Here is a 20,648-nt window from a genome sequence, read left to right on the forward strand (position 1 = left end):
ATATGTAGCCTTGGCTTTGTTTCTAAACTGAAGGAAATGGACCAGGGTCCCCACACACAATGACTCCGTAGTGTAAAGGTATTTACTCCCTGAGGCAGTCCTGACTATTAGTGTTGGGCCAGAAAGGAAATGTGGCTCTTCCAGACTGGAATGAAAAATTAGTCACACAAGAAGCCTGCAAGTCTGCAAAGTCACACAGGCTGCAGAGGGGTCAGCATTTGCCTTCTGGTACCATGAACCCCACAGGGTTTAATAGGCTATGAAAGAACGCTACCCATCATGCATTCTAAAACGGATGCAGTGGGCACTTGTCACCACAGGAGATGACGAGTCTCTTTTGGTTTCTGCTTGCTTTATATTCAAAATACCAGATTTCTTAGGCATTTTTGCCACACTAAGTCTGTCATTTGTTTGTTCCTTCCGACTTTAATTCGGAGTTACCATCTGAGCACCTGTCATGTTCCAGAAAGTTGGCTGAATGCAAAGACAGAGCAGTGAATAAGCAGTGGATGGGCCTCCTAACAGTAACTGGGAACTACAGTCACGTATATAAGTGACAGCCATGGTGAGTGATACCCAGGGCTTGTGTGGGCCTACATTAGGGGCACCAGACCCAAGGGGATATGGGTAATAAGACTGGATTAGAGACGATGAGAAAGCCTGACAGATAATAAATTCATCTAAGATAGATAGTGACACACAGGTTTCTCACCAAGCTAATAAAGCATAAGTTCAATGATATATCTTAAACTGCATCCTTGGGAAAGGGGAAACCATTAACAGCCATTACTTTGAAGCCTGGTGCATTAGTCAGACCTAAGAAAACAATTGAAGCGGGGGAGGATTTATCTCTGCTCACAGTCTCAGAGGCACCATTGCTTTTGGGCCCATGAACATCATGCTGGAAACATCATGTGGGTGTGCACAATGGTTCGCATTGTGATGGACAGGAGGCAGAGACAACGTAGAAAGGGAGCAAGGCACGTCTTTCCGGGGCATATCCCCAGTGACGTCACCGACAATAGGTTCCTCCTCCTGAGTCTCCACCACCTCCTAATGATGCCGTCAAATGATGAAGGAATCCACCCGTAGATCAATCATTGTTTTTGTCCAAGTCTTCATGATTTGACCCTTTCCCAAAAGCCCCTCAGAAAGTGTCTTGGCTACTTTTCTATTGCTGTGATAAGACACCATGACCAAAGCAACTTATAGGGTTTATGTATGGTTCCAAAGAGATAAGAGTCCACCATGATCAAGTTAGGGAAGAGTGGCAGTGGGCGCGCCTGGTGACAGGAACAGTGGAGCATTCACATCTCAAACCTCAAGCAGCAAGCAGAAAGGGGGCATACAGGGGATGTTGGCCTGAGGCTTTAGAAACTCAAAGCCCACCCTCAGTGATGCACTTCCTCCAACAAGACCACACCTCCTAAGCCTCCCCCAAATAGCCTCACCAACTGGGGATCAAGGATTCAAATACTCCACTATGGAGGTCATCCCATTCAAACCACCGCAGCATGTGACTAACCCTTAAACACTTAAGGGGACATTAAATACCTCATGTCCAAACCCTACTGCCAACACTGCCACCTCCAGAACACTTTGAAACATTGGGCCCTTTTCCAGAAGGAACACTCTTAATGTGCCTTTGTAGGAGTTTCCCAGAATTAGGCTCCAAGATAGAAGTTTGAATGAAATTAGTCTATTTGGGAAGTGTGACAAACACCTAAAAGCATTGGGAAGTGAGCTGTGAAAGGGATGCTTCCAACAAATGGTGTATTTTCAAGCCAGCCTCTGTCACGGGTGCCTAGAGCTTTTCCTGTTTACAAATTTGGGGGTCAGAGCAGTAGCAAGGAGGGGAGAAAGGGAACGTGGGTATTTAGACAGCAGTTGCTACCCATCTTTAGCTGAGGTCTGCTCCTGTGTGTGTTATTTTCTTGTTATTTTTGGCCTTCCCTGCTGGGCAAAAACGCCCTTACTTTGCTTTAGGAAAGCTGTAGAGTAAGAGAAGCAGACACAGGCAGCTGGAAGTCAGCCAGCAAGCACTGAAACTGTGAGTCCAGGGGGAGAGGGACTGAGTACCAGGAGCATCTGCTGCAAAATATCCTGTATCTAACACCGTGCTTGTAATCCACATTTTGTCATTAAATGGGCTCTTGGTCATTTGCTAACTGTAAGCATCATAGACCTGAAACTTCCCAGAGTGGTGATAGTCCTCAGTGGCTGGAAATGCAGCGCATGAGGGGAAACTAAAGTCTATTAGTGTGCTCCTGCAGAGTCGGGAAGAAGGGAAAGCTAGAAAGGTAAAGCTGGAAAGGCACCCGAGGCCCCAGAATGGTGTTGAGTAAAAGTGGATCCTCTAGTCAGAATGCTTGGGCCTGCGACAAATGTCTGATGTGCATGACTTAAGTGAAAGGAGGAGGGTTCATTTCAGGGGGATCCAACAACTTCAACAAGGCCTTGGTCTTCCTCCGGGAGACGACGTTCCGAACCTTAAGAGGTGGTTTCATCCACGTTGGGCGCCAGTGGCCCCGCCTGCAGGGCTTCAACGGGTTCTCGACCACCCTAAGGAGGGAATGTAGGGACAGGAGATACAAAGGAAAAGACACCAAGTCTAGATTCCGATCAAGGTGCCATTTTATTTCTCTTCCAGAAAGGTTTATATAGTTCCACAGGGTGGGGGAAGCAAGAAGCTGTCATTAGCATAAGGTGGGGCAAGCTAACAGGATGTTTGTATAGGATGTTTACAGGGTGAGAGGGTCAAGGGCTCTGACTCAATGTCCTGTTGCTAGGCAACCTGACTGTAAGATGATCTAGTTCTCTGTCTTTTGGGGGGTCTGTATTTTCCCACTAACTAGAGATTCTGTCCTTGTCCCTGACATCCTGGTTTCCTAAGTCTTCACTCATGACTCCTCTGATCCATTGCTTTTGGGCCTGACACAGAAAAAGCCTAAGGCAGAGGACAGCCAGGAACCAAAGAGGGTGGATGACAATATGAAGAAGAATTTTGAAACGTTCTGACTTCGAAGGCACACCCCAGGGACCCACTTTCTCCAGTGAGGCCCCACCTCCTCCTTTTCAGCACTGCCCGACAGTGAAATCACATTACACATCCATCTACGGATTAAGTCAGAGCTCAAAGGATCCGGTCACTTCACCCAAAGTTCATCAGCTGACAACCAAGCCACCAAACCACGAGCCTGGAAGGAACATTGCAAACCATGACACTGGCCTTCTCTCGACTAAAGATAGTGGATATCTTCAGAGCTCAGTAGGCTGCTTGTGCTACCCACCCTGGGACTGGGTGTGGAAGAGTGGACTCTTCCCAGAATGAACATACTCATGGCGACGGGAGAGATGGCTTAGCACTTACGAGCACTGACTGCTTTTGGAGGACTCGGGCTTGATTCCCAGTACCCACATGGTGGCTCATAACTGTCTGTAACTCCAGTTCCAGGGGCTCCTGCGCCCTCTTCTGGCCTCCACGAGCACTAGGCTTGCACACCAAGACATACATGCAGGCAAAAACATCCATACACATAAAACAACAAAATATTTTTAAAAGAACACACTGATAGAACCCAACCCTGCCTCTTTCCTGTTGTCCACAGTGGCACAAAATGGACAATAAGCACCATTGGCCAAAGCAGCTCACGTGTCCAATTTTGCTGTCATCTAGGCACAGACACACAATCTACCCAAGAAGGAGGGAGAGATGTCAAGTGAGAACAGCCATCCATCTACTCCTGGGTCATCACCAGAGAGCTAAGAGTGGGGACAAAGGCTAAGAATGAGATTTCTAATAATAGCTATGTCAGCTTTTATATTATTGTTAGATTTTTATGGGGATATACCAATTTTGACATGCAAAGCCATCTCATTAAATAATAATAGGTGATATCAGTATTGGAAGGCAGTAATTCAATACTTTAATTTTTCTTTGACGTCTTCTTTAAGAATGTGTTACTATACATATAAAAGCCTAGCTCAGCTTCCTAAAACCACTTATTCCCATTTATTGCATACATCAACAATATTCCCCATGCCCTTGTATCTGCTTCCTTACTAAGGCTCTTTCAATTGTAAAGTTTCTTTATCTTATGCTCATCAATGTGAACCACCTGTACATGCACAGTGGTGTTGTATGTGAAATAAGTAAATCAATTATTTCCAAACAAACAGGAAAATGCAGATAAAGAAAGTCATTTCATGAATGTGCTGTCTTTATTACACATATCATTCACGTAGAGATTTGTGTGTGTGTGTGTGTGTGTGTGTGTGTGTGTGTGTGTGTGGTGAAGTCACTAGAGGATCTAAACTATTTTATTACTACATTTTTCAAGTGTGTGTGTGTGTGTATACATACTCACATACATTCACACTCACACACACACACACACACACACTCACACACAATGGCACAAGTATAGAGGTTGGAGGACAACTTGGAAGAGTTTGTTCTCTCCTTCACATGTGAATTCCAGTAACCAAACTCATGTCTTCGGGCTTCCGCCATCTTGCCAACTTAAGATTCTGATTTGTTATGAGTTGGAATAAGGTTCAAAAGCTCTCCAAGAGTTAAAAAAAATGAATAAATCAGTGGTTAAATTGAATGAAAACAGACTAACAATAGGAATTGTCTTATCCATTAGGTGAGCACTAGCAGTGAGGGAATTTCTTTACAGACTAGACATTCTCTATGACCCTGATAAGCTGAGCCTTCTGAACACTGAAAAGGGTAAGAGAAGTGGATGTAAATGAAAGCTCTCCATATTGAGCAAGGGATACTAGTAAGACCTTACTGAGGAATAGCCGAGTTATAGTCTCTTTGTTCCCTTATCTTTCCAACTTACAACCCAAATCAGACCCTCGGAAACAATTGCTTTTGGTTACTGAGGTGCCTATTGTAGATTATTTTTCAAAACGGCTTGACTAGCAGGAGCCTGATATTATGGGAAGAGGCTGGGTTCACAGGAAATCCTTGGCATACACAGAACAGAAGAGAAGAATAAATGCTATAGGAATTCAGCTTGTTGACAGCTCTTCAAATGTAAATTATTTTATTCCATGCAGAATTTACTCGTGTGTAAAACGTTACAAAACATTAAAGACTCTTAGCTCTCTAGTGCACCTTTGGTAAGACCTGAAAGGAAGAAAGCATGTCCCAACCGGTATCACATGAATGTGTTGAAGGAAGATCAGAAGTGCCTTTGTTTGTTTTGACTAAATGGCGGCTGTATAGTGACCGTTCTAGTAGTTCCATCCAGTGCTGGGGAGGTCTGAGTTAACTGAACTTGGAAGAGTAACCATGGAGACTAGCATATGGTTTCTGATTCCATTAATCTTGGTGAGATTAGCAGTAAATCCCCAGGGAACTTTTGCAGTGATTCAGAAATAAATCATCTTTTCACATGTATATTATTCGGTGACAGCTCTTCTCTTTAAATGCACATCTTCCCAACAAAGGAATTGCACAGTTCTTCTAATTAGATGGTGAGAAATTCACTCCACAAATAAGAAATTTTACAAAATGCAGCAAATGACCAAAACATAAATGTATGTAAATACCATACACAAAAAAATGAAGATTTATTCAACAAAAATGTGCATTGCTCTCGCCTACATGCTAGAGGAAGGTTATTTACTCCCAGTTCAAAATGTACTTTTGTTGAGGCTAGGATGTGTGGCTCAATGGTAGAGTGTGTGCTTAGTATGTGCATTCCAACCTCAGAAATACCCCCAAGAAAAATTCCTTATGTAGGACCTCAGCTTGCAAATAGGAACTAAAAATAAAGTTTAAGGTTTTTTAATGAAAGTCTCTAATTATCATTTAAATTATAGGAAGAAAAACGGATGAGTTTAGTGGGATTTAAAAAGCAGACGTTGTTCTAATCACTCTTGCCTCAGCCAAAGCTGCCCCCTTCACACTGGTGATAAGGAGCCAGAGTAACCAAAGCCTGAGGCAAATACGGCATATTCACAGCCCTCTTAATAGGCATAAACTCACCCAGTTCCGAGGGCTTATCAAACTTTTGCTCTCTTTGGCACAAATGCCACAGATTACAATTTTCATTTTATTTTAAAAGCATCGATAGGCTTTTAACTCTTAAATCCCTAAATTTTTAAGCTAATTATCCTTTCTAATTACAACATAGTTATAGAAAATACTCATTTCACATTACTTTTTTGTGTTGTAGAGCATACATAAATTTTAATATTTATTACAAAACAACCAACAGGAAAGAGGAGAGTCCTGATAACCATAAGAAAACATGTTCTTGTTTTAGCATATTTCTATGCATTGTTACAAAATAAGAAATGTCCAAGTGTCTATAAATGGGTGATCTAAAGTCGAGCCCTGTGATTCTGCAGGATACTCTGTAGCAGACGGAGGGTACTCATGTGTGTTTCATTATAGAAACAACCATTCTGTTGGCTGCGTAAAGAAAAGCAATGGGTATTGAGCTCAGTACCTTCAAGACCTAGTGAAGGTCTCAGCCTCAGCTGAGTTTACACAGTTCACACTGTGGCACAGTGGTGCCCAAGGCACAAGAGTGATACCCAATTCACCCGTTTCACCCCGTGGGATAAGTTTGCTGGGGGCAGAGGACTGCTATAGCTCTTTAAGCAGGCATTGGTTCTCAACAAACTCAAGCCACGTCACTGACCATCCTGGTACTAACCCCTTCCCCTTCCTGACGACTGTGACACGCTCCTATGAGCTCTTATCACCCCTAACTATGATATCAGGGTTAGAACATACCACACTTAGGTGAAGACTCAAGCTGGAGCCTTTCCAAGCATCGGCTCATACTTGGTTTACAAGACATAAATACAGAGAGATAAATCCTTAAAAAAACCTAAAGAAATTGGACAGACTTTAGGTCCTCTGAAGGAAAATGTGAACTTTCTTGGCAAAAATACATTAGTGAAGTGACTCAGGTGATGCCATCTTGTCCAGACCTTCCCCTCACTTCACTTCCCGTCTGCTAAGGCACCTTGCAGGCCATAACACCCTCAACAGCCACATCTGCCTTAGCAACACATCTGGGTCTCCCCATGCTCCTGACCATGACCCAAATAAATAACCAAAATGTCTGTTGAATGTATAACCCAAACAAATGTTCCCAGGTTCCCCGACCTACACCTGACAATGATGTCATTGTGATTTTTATAAACACTGCAGCCCTGAGCTTCCATGCCAGGAGGTCTTTGTGACAGGAGCCTGCTCCTGGCCACCGGCTTAGATAAAAGAACTCTTATCTGACCCTATATGCACAGTTGCCCTTTAACTTTCTAACCTGGACAATAACATTAGCACCTGAGTTGTTACACACACTCAGATATGTGGGATTTCTCAACTTTAACTTATGATGAGCGTGTCAACTTTTATGTTTTCTGTACATAATAGGGTGAAGAAGAAAAAAAGCATAGAATGTAGAGCTTGTGTCTTTATTTACCCAGTATATGGGTGTCTTAGTCCCTGTTCTGTTGCTGTGAAGAGACACAATGACCAAGGCAACACTTATAAAAGAAAGCATGGAGAGAGAGAGAGAGAGAGAGAGAGAGAGAGAGAGAGAGAGAGAGAGAGAGAGAGAGAGAGAGAAATATGCTGGGCCTGGTGAGGGCTTTTGAAACCTTAAAGCCCACCTCCCAGTGACACACTTCCTCCAACAATGCCACACCCCCTCCAACAAGGCCACACTCCTGCTCCTTCTAATCCTCAAATAGTGCCACTCCCTGGTGACTAAGCATTCAAATATATGCCTGCACCTCTGAGGGCCATTTTTATTCAAACACAAAAGGCACATGCGAACGCCACTATGGGCACATACTTTTAACTTGTCAGGTTTAGAACGGTCATTTCCCCCAGATTTTTCTGATGAACTATACTATGGTTCCACGGCGTCCAGGTGGAGTCGAAATTGTATTAATCTCACTTGGAAACTTGGGTTCAGACCAGAAGAATTCCGACATGAAACCTTATCTGCCTCTGCCTTTCTTCCCAGGAGGGAGAAACACAGCTCACAGCTCACTGGAAGCTCCCTTGCTGCAGCTGACAGCTCTTCGTCTTTTCTTCTCTCCTCGAGTTGAGAACAACTCATCTCTGTTTTCTACTCAATAGCCCTGAAGGACTTGACGATTGTCAGCAAGACTCCTGAGCTCTCCTGACAATCCTCAAATCGATCCTTTTGGAGTTTAATCATGTGTTAGCTTTTCGGTATTTTAGTGGCCCTCCCCTGGCCACCTGCTGGCAATAGATATCCCCACAGATCCTATCCTGCTATTCTTACATAGTAGAAAGGAAGAAAATGAAAGACCATGCTTCCTCTCTCCAGGGTTCTGCTCTGGATGACAGCACACTGGAACTTTACTTCTCAAACTTTTAATGAGTAGCAGGAAATGAAGACATGTTAGGGGCCCAAGACTGCAACACATGCCGCTTGGGGAGACTTCCTAGCTCTCCTGTTTAACTAGCTGTGTGATCTAAGAAGTTATTTAACATCTCTGCACTCGTTGTTCTCCACTGTGAACTAACACAGCAGCTTCTCCTTAAGCAGCCTATGAACTCAATGAATAAGGTGTGTAGGCAAAGCACTTAGCTTTACCACACTGCAAATGACAGCTACCACAGTTGTTATCTAAGTTTCAAAACCAACTGTTGTGTGTACCATGATCTGTATACACTATGGGCCTCATCTGAATTCTAGAAGTCTATTCATAGCAAGTGAAAGTGTCAGCCCCACTCTACTGTTGTTTTATAATAACGTGACTTGTTTCTTTTAGCTGTAAGGTGTGAGTACAATAGTATTATGATTCTTGTTTTCAAATCATCATTTCCTCTGATTTCCAAAACCCCAGTTGCCTTTGCTCCTTGTGTGTGTGTGTGTGTGTGATCAAGGGAAGTGATGTTTTTTGTTTTCCCTTGTGTATGGATCTGTCAGCAGGGCAGCTGTCTACAGACAGAGGAACCAACCATCTCAATGTACCTGGAACTGAGATGGTTCTGGAGACACAGGACTTCTACTGCTAGAAGTAGGAAGATCTTTTGTCAGCTTAGCCTTACCACTATTACACAAGCCAATGTTGATCTGTGAGAAGAGGGTGTGGCAGTGCTGATCTCATCTGATACAAAATAGTCCTTGGTACAACACCTGTTGCCTTGACCGTCTTCCTCCTGTGTTGGGGTCAAACACAAAGCCTGAGACATACTATATAGTCTCATATCTTCTGCCACTGAGCTCCACACCCAGCTTTGATTTTTGATTCTATCAGTTCCTTGTAAGAATCCAATGCAACTGTACTGAAATAATTAATTCTAAATGTCAAGCATCCGGGCTTCATTTTTACCATGATCATGCTCTCTCTAAGGACTTCTTCCTCAATTTATGTTTTTCCATTTCCCCCTGATCATTCTTGTGCTTGTTATTTTTCTTTTAGGTCAACTCAGATCAAAACCTACTCTTGGGATAATGCCCAGGTTATCCTGGTTGGCAACAAATGTGACATGGAAGACGAACGGATCATCTCAACCGAGAGAGGCCAGCACTTAGGAGAACAGCTTGGTAAGACATAAAATTGAAAAGAAAGAAAGCTTGGTCATTGCCACACTGAAATGGGTCATAGGTGTGTGTGTGTGTGTGTGTGTGTGTGTGTGTGTGTGTGTGTGTGTGTAAAGTTTGTCAACAGACCTTGAAAGACAGCAAGCCCTGTGTTATGAGCACATTTCCTCTCATTTTCTGTAATTTCGGTTGAATTCAGGCACAATTAGAAATGAATGTGATAGCAAGAACTTAGAGCAGGAAAGTTACCTGACATGAGCAAATGAATTAATTTAAGGAACAATCCCAGGCCTGCAACCTAATGTACACATACGTAGAGAGGAGAGGAACAAGAGGGTCACGAAGCACCTTGACTCCAAAGGACACTCTCACTCTCCTCTGCATCTCACCCCTTTTCCTCTTCTGTAACGATGGCCTCAACTTGAAATTGATCCCAATAATGAATTGCAACCTAAAATTTGAAAAACCCAACCACGTAATGAATGATTGGAGCTTTGCTCTATTATTGGAAGCATGAACTGTCAAAGCACAGCCAATCCCCGTGGGTCAGTCTACCACGGGGAAATCTCAATAGCTGAGCAGAGTCCATTCCCCAAACTCTATTATTTCCTTGTGAGATCAATGAGCTCATTACACTGAAAGCTGTTACTGGATGATCACAGGAATCTGTCCATGAGACTTCCCTGCAACCAGCTATGAAAACGTCACTAGACTGATATTTAACCTTACTATAAATGCTCATTAGCCTTTATATTCTGTCATAGGACCTCGCCACATGCTACCAGTGTTTGAGAGTCTTAGAAACTTGGTGACTTTTCCTAGTACCTCAGGAAGATAAAAGTGGACATGAGCAGGTCCTCTATGTAGGAGAGAAGGGGAACGTGGGAGGACATTCCTATGTGGATTCCTTGGGCTTCTTTTGCTTGCCCTGTATTTGCCATCTAGCTAGACACCCACCTGGGAGAAGGAAGTGCTCCACAGAAGCAGGCTGTCTTTATAAAGTTAAAAACTGTTTGGCTCCAGAAAAAATAGAGTAACAACATCAAGAACAATTCAATGTCATTGTCAAAAGAGCCAGGTGATAGATAGCTTTATGTTTAACAATCTAGTAAACAGCTTGGCTGTTGAGAAGATCAAGTATGGAAGAGATGTTAGAATGACAGAAGTACTTCTGGAGATACTTTCGGTAGTGTGCACACTTGTGCACGTGCACACACACACACACACACACACACACACACACACACACACAGTACCCTCATGTACCCTCTCCATTCACTGCACAGATGTGGGAAAGCTTCTCAAATCATGAGACAGATGGATTTTATGCTCCTGTGCAAATTCTTCCAATAGTCTCTAATTGATTTTTTTCTTTTTTTTGGCTCTTTAGTCAATAAAACTCAGCAGTTGTCATAGCAACCAGCAAATGTACCTTCTTAGAGAGTCATTTATCTCCAATGTGGTTCATTCTCCTCTTGACTACACACCCTCTACAAAGGATCAGGAGAGACAATCCTAAAAACTAATAACTTTCAATCTAAATTACAAGCTCTTGAGAGGTTTTACTTAAAAACATTAACAATAAAATTCCATTTCTCAGAGATTAGGCATTGCTTTTTTAAAGGTTGTTACCACATATTGGCAGGTGGTTCAAAACAACTGCTTTATTTATCTGTTTATGGTTAGCTTTCCAATATTGACATTTACTTCTGTATATCCTTTGTTCATCCAAATGAGGAGACTGGACAAAAAACGGTACTATATTGAGGTCTTTGTAGTTCTTGGGAGAGAGGGGTGCTCTTATAAATATGATTTTTTTTAAGTCACCAAACCTGTTTATTAAGTGTTCACAATATTCTGGGTACTTGGCATGCAATGTGGTAAGATGACCTTACCTCCTAAAAACAACCATTATAGATCCTGTGAGTGACAACATAGACAGTGAGCATTTCTCTGCCATGCCTCTCCTGGATGTTTTCTTCCATTTGGCCCTGAGATGTAAGTAGTCCCTCATCATTAATTCTGGTCCTCCACATCCCTTCACCCTGTCCGGCACTGGGTTCCTGCTCCTGGGCAGGCATCTCCTCCTCCATCTGCTTCTTGCATCCCTGGGCTACCACACCACTCCCTACACACTTCCGAGGAAGTTCTTGTTCACTGTGAGGTTGTTTTTTTTTTTTGTTTGTTTTTTTGTTTTGTTTTGTTTTGTTTTGGTTTTGGTTTTTCGAGACAGTGTTTCTCTGTGTAGCTTTGCGCTTTTTCCTGGAACTCACTTGGTAGTCCAGGCTGGCCTTGAACTCTCACTGTGAGGTTTTAACTCGAACTAACAACAGACAAATCACATCCCAGCAGTGATCCCATGATTAAGATTAGGCTACCTATTTCCAGTTGAATCAACTGGGGTTTCAAAGGAATTTATCAACACCAACACCAACTAGCTGCCCAGCACCCCCCGCCCCACAACACACATTTTCAAAGTTAAAACCTAGAAAGTTACATTATAAACATAAATTTTTGTGACTTTCATTTAATACTATCTTTTTATCACACTAACTTCGATGGTAGTCATGTTTGAAGAGGGTAAATCATTGCCCAAGCAGACCATGATCCTGAGGCTGACATTCTCCCATGCATTTTTTTTTTTGTTTTGGTTTTTCGAGACAGGGTTTCTCTGTGTAGCTTTGCACCTTTCCTGGAACTTACTTGGTAGCCCAGGCTGGCCTCGAACTCACAGAGATCCGCTTGCCTCTGCCTCCCTCGTGCTGGGATTAAAGGTGTGCACCACCACTGCCCGACTTCTCCCATGCATTTTTAAGCATTTAGTCTATTACAGCACAGCCTGTAACAACATATAAAAGACTTTACGTTTTTAATTTATGTAGTTTAATGTTGTCAGTTATAAACAGATTCCATCTTATAACTTCAGTTTTAAATAGAAAAAAAAACATTCAATGTTCAATGAGAGGAAACAGAAGATAAAGCCAAAGATAACAATTTTTTTTAAATAAAATTAATTTACCTGGGGGGGCAGGGATAACAACAAAAAACATGGCCAGGTGGAAAAGAGTCTATGTTGCTTCGGAATCAGAGAGAGAAGCTCAATACTAATCAAATAATAGAAAAACTGTTTTTATTATCTCTGAAGGGAAGAAAAGTCTAAGGTCCCCAACACAAGTCAAAGAAACAATTTTGAGAAATTAATATTGCTTTCTGGAAACTGGTTATTTTTTATTACTAGTTTGTAAAGATCTGGTTTTGATATATTTTAACTTATATTAATACTTCTAATAAAGTAAATAATGGATAATATTCCCAGTGACTTTTCATTCAAGCAATGTTTATGGTCTGTGAGGCCGAACCATTCAGTTTCAGCTTCTTTTTTGTGTTCTGCCTCTTGTCCCACACAGGCACCCTACAAAGCTTTCAGACAACCACAATATATACACACATTTTACCATCTTTCCTCACTAAACTATTTTCTTCCCTTTCTTTTGCCATTTAATGATTTTTTTTGTCCTAATTGTTTAATTTGATCACCACTTTTAAAAATGTCTATATTGAGGTTAGGAATGAAATGTCTATTTTTTATGGAGCTTCAAGTGTGCTTCCTACATCAGAAATGCTTTCCAATATTAAGAATACATAAAGCAAAAAGAAGAACAGTGATATGAGATATAAGTTTATCATGAAAGAAGGGGCCTGCCATGCAGTTTTTGAACAGCTTCTTCAGGAAGGGATACAAAGACTGACAGAAAGACATCTATGTCTGTGAATTCTAAGCCACATATATTTGATAATTCTTGGTTTAAGTAAACAATTCTTTTAAGGTAATCATCTTTTTAAAATAGGAAAAGGTAAAGTCATGGAATGAAGTACTCTTTCACATAACAACATCTCTGGATGTGTGAGGTGAGCTAGTCGTTGTTTTCTAAAAGATATAGATAAATCAATGGAGAAAAAAAATCCCAGAACTAGCTGATAGGACTTGCCTCTGTGGACTATTTCTCTTCCATCAAAGGCAAGAGTTGGCCACATTGACTGTGGGGCTCAAGCGTCCTTGAAGAAAAGTGTCCTGAAGGATATGAGGCATCATTAACATCCAGATGGGAAAGTCTACCTCTAGACTTCAGTAACCCTGATTCTGGTTGAGATGAGCCTGAGTGACCCCAACCAAGGTTCTGATTTTGACTTTGGCATTCTCAAAATTTGCTCTTGAAATTCTTGGTTCTCATTGTTAGCCAGGGTAGGAGAAAGAATAGAAAGAACTGTGTGTGCCGTTATCTGCTTGTGGGAGCTCTGAGCTTTTGGGATCCTTGGGCTGGCCCTAAACAACTCCCACCAGGGAAAATGATCATCGCCATCTGTCCCCAAGGGCTACGCTCTATTCCAGGCATCATAACTTTGAGTTATAGAATAGGTTTTCACTACATTTAATTTTATCTTAAAGTCCAAGAAGAAATTCAGGATATGTGGCTAGTAAGCCTACTTAAGCTCTTCTTTTGAGTACTGTGATTGTCCAGTGATCCCATGATCCCATGAAAGAAGCCAGGAATGATTCAGTTGTTTCTAAGAATGAATTTTCCTAAGTAAAGTCTCACTCATGGTCAAATCTTATCCTTCAAAATGTATCCATCAAATTGGTACAGACATTTTCAAGGAGACTGGGGGAGATCCAAAAAAGAGATTGTGGACCAAGATGTTGTTCATTGGTCCAGTAAGGATGCAGAGAAGTCCACCAGCAAGCCAAGGATTCTTCCTGAACTGCCATAGAGTCACATCATGAGACTGCTTCTTGGCGGACACAGGAAACAGATGCTTCACAATAAAATGTTGGAATGTGATATAGCATGATTTTCATTAGTTCATCCATTCAACCTGTCCTTCCATTCAATGTTGTTGAGCACTCATCCTCGGCTAGGCACAGGTGTTAGGAGATTCTAGTCTACAGACACAAAGGCAGTGACTTTTACAAGCCAGCTTATAGTTTTCCAACATAATTGAAGACCTAGTTTTAGAGGAGGCCAGGATATTAAAAACATCTCCATTCAGAGGCATGGAGAAAGGCCAACATTGATAGTGTTTGCAGCAGGCTTGAAGAAAAAAAACCAGGATTTTCATGGATGAACAAAGAGGTGATGTTACCTTTATGAAGGAGAACCCATGTACTAGAGAGGTCTAAACCCATAGAAAAATGACCTATCCCTGAGAGGCCGTCTACCAGAGTGAAGAGACTGTGATTAGCTGTATATAATCTTAGGAACCAGTGCCAGATTTAAAGAATAGAATGGCAAAACTGGATTTCACAGACTAAGTACAAAAGTATTATTCTTAAAATTGGGGTATTTAATATCAGGCAGAGCATAGGAAGAAAGTATTATACATATTTACCCATATCTCAACATCAAGTTTTCAGATATTAAATAGGTTGTTATAATACTGTGTTGAATAGCTTATAAAACTAATCTTCACATATTAGAACAGCACTGAATCATTTTAAAGCTAGATTGTATAATAGTGACTATCCTGAAGCCATTGGTTCAAAAGTAGATTGGACTGAAGGTGATGGACAGGGAGCATGAGTCCAACAGGAATACCGCATATTACAGGCATGCAGCCAGAATATCAGTCCTGGATATGCAACAGCATTACTCAGGGGACATTAAAAAAATCAGACCGAGATTCTTACACACACACACACACACACACACACACACACACACACACACACCAGAAAAAACAGAGTCTCTGAAAATGGGGGCATGTTCTAGTTAGCTTTCTATTGCTGTGATAAACACCATAACCAAAAGCAGCCTGAAGACAGGCTTATTTGGCTTAGCAATTAGTCAGTCATCCAGGGAAGAGAAGGCAGGAACCTAAGTCAGGAACTGAAGCAGAGGCCAGGTTGGCTAACTTCCTGGCTTGCTTCCTCAGGCTTGCCCAGATACCTCTTTTATACAAGCCAGGCCAACCTACCCACAGTTGGCTGGGTCTTCCCAGGTCAGTTAGCAATCAAGAAAATGCCCCCACAGACATGCTCAGAGGCCAATCTGATGGAACAAATTGGTCAAATGAGATTAGGACACCTACGCACATGTCAAGGTGACAAATACGGTAAGAGTCCATTCCTTGTCAACTTGGCCACACAAACACATCACTAAAGGTAAAGAAGCATACTCAGCCCTGAAGACCACCCCCCTCCAAGATCACAGTCTAAAGGCTTCTATAGCTTTGATTCACAGACAGTTGCAGGACAATGGGAACTTGGAGGCTCTTTGGAGGGAATGGTGGCTTTGTGTACGGCATCATGCAAGTAGCCAATCCCATTCTTTGCTATGAAATTAAATAACCTTCTTAAAAGTTGCCTTCATTAAATGTATTTTTGTACGATACAGAGAAGTTCCATGAAAAAGTAAGTCAAATATTAAGAACCAGTCACTGTGACTCTCTGTGCTCACATTGTTAACTACTGTTTCAGTGGTTTGGTGGCACACACACACACACACACACACACACACACACACACACACACACCTAATCTCATTTCATAGTCATCAGTTTCTCATTACAGTGTGAGTTCTGCTTGCCAAGGGCCATTTGGTAACCACAGCACCAAAACTGGAGAACCATAAGCAGCCAGTGACAGACACACTCCCATCTTGGTCATTTTTCAAGCTGAGACCATAAATAACATTGCCTCTAGGCACTCCAGTTTAATGAAGGATGATTTCCCCCTCCCCTTCTTTTTTTTTTTTTTTAATATTTTCTCTTTGCCCTTGCAAAACAATTCCACAATAAAAGCAGGCTGAAGAGTCAGCAACTCTAATGGGATACAGTATTGCCTCAATGCCTATTTTTAAAACTCAAACCACCTGCTCCACATTTGTGCTGACTGCTCCTCAGCAGTTTTTAAAGATTTATTTAAACCTTAATTGTAGTGTTTATGAAAGGAAGAGGACTGCCAACTTCTGCAATTGGCAGGGAGTCCCAGCAATGCCATTTAAATGTTCTAAGTACCTGGCTGTACACAGCTGTCTGTGGAGAAGTGCAGACACCCTACCATTATTTCCCCTGGCTCACATTCTTTCTGGCTAAGTTTTCCCAGGAGGGAGAAAATAGGTCAAGGATATTCTATAATGTGTTTGGCATACTTAGATATGGTTACATCCACCTATTAGAAAAGGAAGGGGCTTCTGTCCACTTTCTCCTGGTCCGTGAGTTTGCCATGTCATAATAATAGTTCTTGTTTCATGACTCTGTGGATCCCTGTTCCAATAAAGATATTAGTAGCCAAAATTCATTCCTCAGAAAATACTCTTTATGAATAGAGAGGTCATAGATCCTATGCATCCCAGATTGCTCAGGATGGTTCCATCTGACGCTCATGTACCAGTAAATACACACAGCTCTCCTTTCAAGCTCAAAAGCCATTCACTTGGAATGATAAGAAGCCTGGCCTGGCCCAGGACACCACACCTTGCCACACCTTTAAGTGATATACCCAATTTGCAATTTAAGTCAGTGCTCAAACTCTTACACTCCCCACTGAATGAGTTTCCAAGACCTTTGCAAATCCTTTTTTTAACAATCACTTTCTTTAGCCAACAAAACTAACCCATGTAGTTTTTTCGAGGCTCTTTCTTACTACTTCTAATCCCTACCAACATTTGATTCCTAGGAAATCCCCGTTCCTTCCAAGAGCCACAGTGTGCAAAACTGTGTTTTCACTGAAGAGCTTCCGGTCTCTCACCCTATGTGTGCATCCTCTTTGTTTTCTTCCTTGAATCTGACTCAAAACCCACGTTGACCCTTTATCACAGGGTGATCTGACTACTGTGCTCTTCTCAATCCTACATGCATATCCATCTTTGTGCACTATTTAAAATAAATCCAGTTTCAGGTAATAAAGACCTGTATAAACTGCTGGACTCATGCTTCTTTTTCATACAACACATAAGTGGTAACTGTTAAGAACCATGTTACTAAAATTTTAAAGCTGAATATGAGAAATGTAAACTGCTTCATTTTGATTACCAGCACTGCAAAAAAGAAAAAGAAAAAGAAACAAGCCAACAAACCAAACTCATCTAGATGAGTTTGATGTGTTCAGTGTGGAAACTTGAAAGGGCTCAAATCCAGGATGGTCTGATGCAGCTGGCAGAGGTCCAGATCTGTTTATTAGCCTTGCACACTAGTCATGTGATTTTTCTTTCTCTCAAAGTAAAATTATCATAACTGAGAGCAGTAGAGAATAAATCCCACTAACCTAACTCACAGGGGACTGATTTCTAATTAAAAAATGTCTATTATTATTTGCCCCCAAGAAATGTAAATGCTACACACTTGTGAATACAGATGTGTTTGACTTAACCATGGTATTATGTCCCCATAAACTTACCAGTAATTTGAAAACATCAGAGGCTAGAGATGATTTTAATACACGTAGCCTACCAAACATCATAGATTAGTAGAGCCTTCCTTCAGCATGCTCAATACAATTAAGTCAGCCTATATCCAACATAAACCCTAATTTATATTAATGTTGGCTATCTCATGTAATTTACTGAATACTTTCCTGGAATTTAAAAATAGCACCATTTAACAAATTGTCAGCCAAACATCCCAGTGATGTTTTCTCACTTATTTCTCATTCTCGTGGCAGGCTTATGCCATTAAGGGAGTGCCATTGAGTGTGCAGGCAAAGCTACATCCATGTGGTTTCATATAGACCCTGTCTCCAGCCCTCTAGATTGCAGAGTGATTGCTCTCTTGCCTTTGCCCCTTACCCTGCCCCTCCTGCTTATCCCCTCCATTATTCAAAGATGGCCTCACCTTGGAAACTTGTGACTTATTAGATCACAGGTAAAAGAGAGCTCATGCCCTCCATGTTGGACATTTAAGAGACAACCTTGTTCCTTTATGGATTTTTGAAAGGGTCCCAGTCTCCCCAGAAGCCATTTGTGAAGGTTGTGTTGGGTGAGTTGCTTCTGTAGATTGTTAACTGTGTGTACTTTGTGGCACTTACTAACTTTGTTCTCAGCAGGGGACTTTCTCTAGTCTCTCAGATCCAAATCCCAGCATTATACTCATTAGATTCTGGTGCATGCTTCTTCCCTACACACATACAAACCACAGTATTTCATCTATGAAAGCCATTCAGGTAGACTTCCCCACTCTGTCTAGACACTACCCCCTCTCCTGGCTTCCTCTTTTGCCTTTAATTACTTTCCAGTCACCCAGATTGGCTTTATTTGACAAGGAAATGACAGCTAAAAGGAAGAATTCTAAAAACTGAGAAACTTTATCATCTTCTCCTCTTCCAAAGTCCAAAGAGCAAATCGTTTGCTTTTGGAGAATTTTTTTTTCTAAATACAAACTATCAAGAGAAGAGACGAATTAATTATAATTTTCAGAATATTTTTACAATAGAAAGGAAATTCATTTAAGTGAAGTTTTGCATAGCTTTTTTGTGTTTACTCTGGACAGGCAGAGCTGCCTGTGGATGGAGCTAGATTAGAATTTTAGGAAAATTTTTTCTGACTTTTAGAAATTGCTATCTGGGTAAATTTGGTTAAAGTGCCAGATATAGTTGCATGACAAAGTCTTTATGAAAGCCATCGCTCTGTAAAATAAATATATACCAATAATAATTGCTGAGCATTAAGGCATAGCTTAGAGTCCCCCCATGACTGTTGTTATGAAGCCAACAGAGGCTATTCTGTAATATTTAAGCACTGACAGAAGACGTAAGGCAGACATTAAGAATGTTCTGGAGGAAAAAGCATGGACAATGGAGCCAGACTCTAATTCTTGCTATGGTTTTCCATAGGTGTGATATAGCTTCATTTCTCAACTGTGAAATGAATATTCTAAAGGTGCTACTTCATACAGTCTGAACCCAAAGCAGGGAAATCAATGTAAAAGGCATAGTACAATGATCCATAAAGATCCCCATCTGCGGATGTCACAATGAAACCTCGTTAGTTTGTTCTCTGCTGCTTGAAAATGTATTACATTCACTGCTCTGTTTCATGGGCTTCTCTTACAAAAAAAAAATGTAACCTGCTAATTGATAATGCATATAAATGCTATTGCAAATTGAAAAATCCTATACAAAAAACAGTTATTAATGTTCATGTTGACAGTTCATTAAGAGGCTAGGGTGGAAATTGTCTCCTTTATCATTAAAAGCCTAATGAAATGTTAAGGAGTTACAAAGAAAATGTTTGATGGGTTTAAGGGAACAAATTCTATTTGGAAAATGTGTGCACTTATTTGCATACAAACAGTAGCTCTTGCGTCGTGAATGACCCTTATCTCTCTGAAAGCTAATCTGAGAGAAACTTGACTTTCTTAGACTTTAAGAGTTTTCATAATTTGAAGAAAAGCAAAAGTTATTAGTGGGAGTGGAACAATTCTGCACTTCTATTTTGCAGAAACACCTCTTCTCATGGGTAAATAGGAATGCTTTAATTGTTTTGAGATAAATTCTCCACGGAGCAAACCTTAAATGATATAATATGGAATTCCATGCTTGGTAAACTTCATCTAGATATAATATAGCTCACAAATTACATGTTTAGTTACTTTATAACAAAGAACAAAGGAATAAGTAATCTCTTCCCTTCCATTTCCAATCTACCAGCTTCTCTCAACCAATTAATAGCAATCAATCCTGTAATTAGCTAACATCTGCTGGACACCTGCTTCTACTAGATACTGTATTAAATGTTTCCAGGAATAGGGGGAACCCCATATGGGGTAAACATTTTAACTGGAGAGCAAAATGTACCTAGTAGAGGGGACTGACAGGGAATGGAGAGTGACAGGCTCATTGGATGCAGAATTCCTTCTGAGTGTCATAAAGACGTTCTAGAATTGGATTTTAGTGGTAGTACAACATTTTATCCTAAAGCTGTGAATTATACCCTTCAAAATGACTAGGATGCTGAATTTTGCACTATATAACTTTTGCAACTGGTATAAAACATTAATTAAATCCCAACTATATACTAGAAAAGAATTACCAGGGAGCTGGAAATATTCAGGATGAGTTGCCTCACCAGGTAAGACCTTAGAGCTGTTATCCAA

At 41.1% G+C, this 20,648-nt stretch overlaps 1 protein-coding gene across 2 annotated transcripts in view; it reads left to right on the forward strand.

The window, feature by feature from the left end:
• Rab3c (RAB3C, member RAS oncogene family) overlaps positions 1–20,648 on the forward strand; it is a 217,289-nt gene that overhangs the window by 183,461 nt on the left and 13,180 nt on the right. For both annotated transcript variants that reach the window (XM_016000216.3, XM_006981659.4), the window contains exon 4: positions 9,439–9,563. In XM_016000216.3, coding sequence (XP_015855702.1) covers positions 9,439–9,563 — 125 coding nt within the window. The remainder of the gene's footprint in view (positions 1–9,438; positions 9,564–20,648) is intronic.

The sequence above is a fragment of the Peromyscus maniculatus genome, chromosome 15, assembly GCF_049852395.1.
Source record: "Peromyscus maniculatus bairdii isolate BWxNUB_F1_BW_parent chromosome 15, HU_Pman_BW_mat_3.1, whole genome shotgun sequence".
Classification (NCBI taxonomy): Eukaryota; Metazoa; Chordata; class Mammalia; order Rodentia; family Cricetidae; genus Peromyscus; species Peromyscus maniculatus.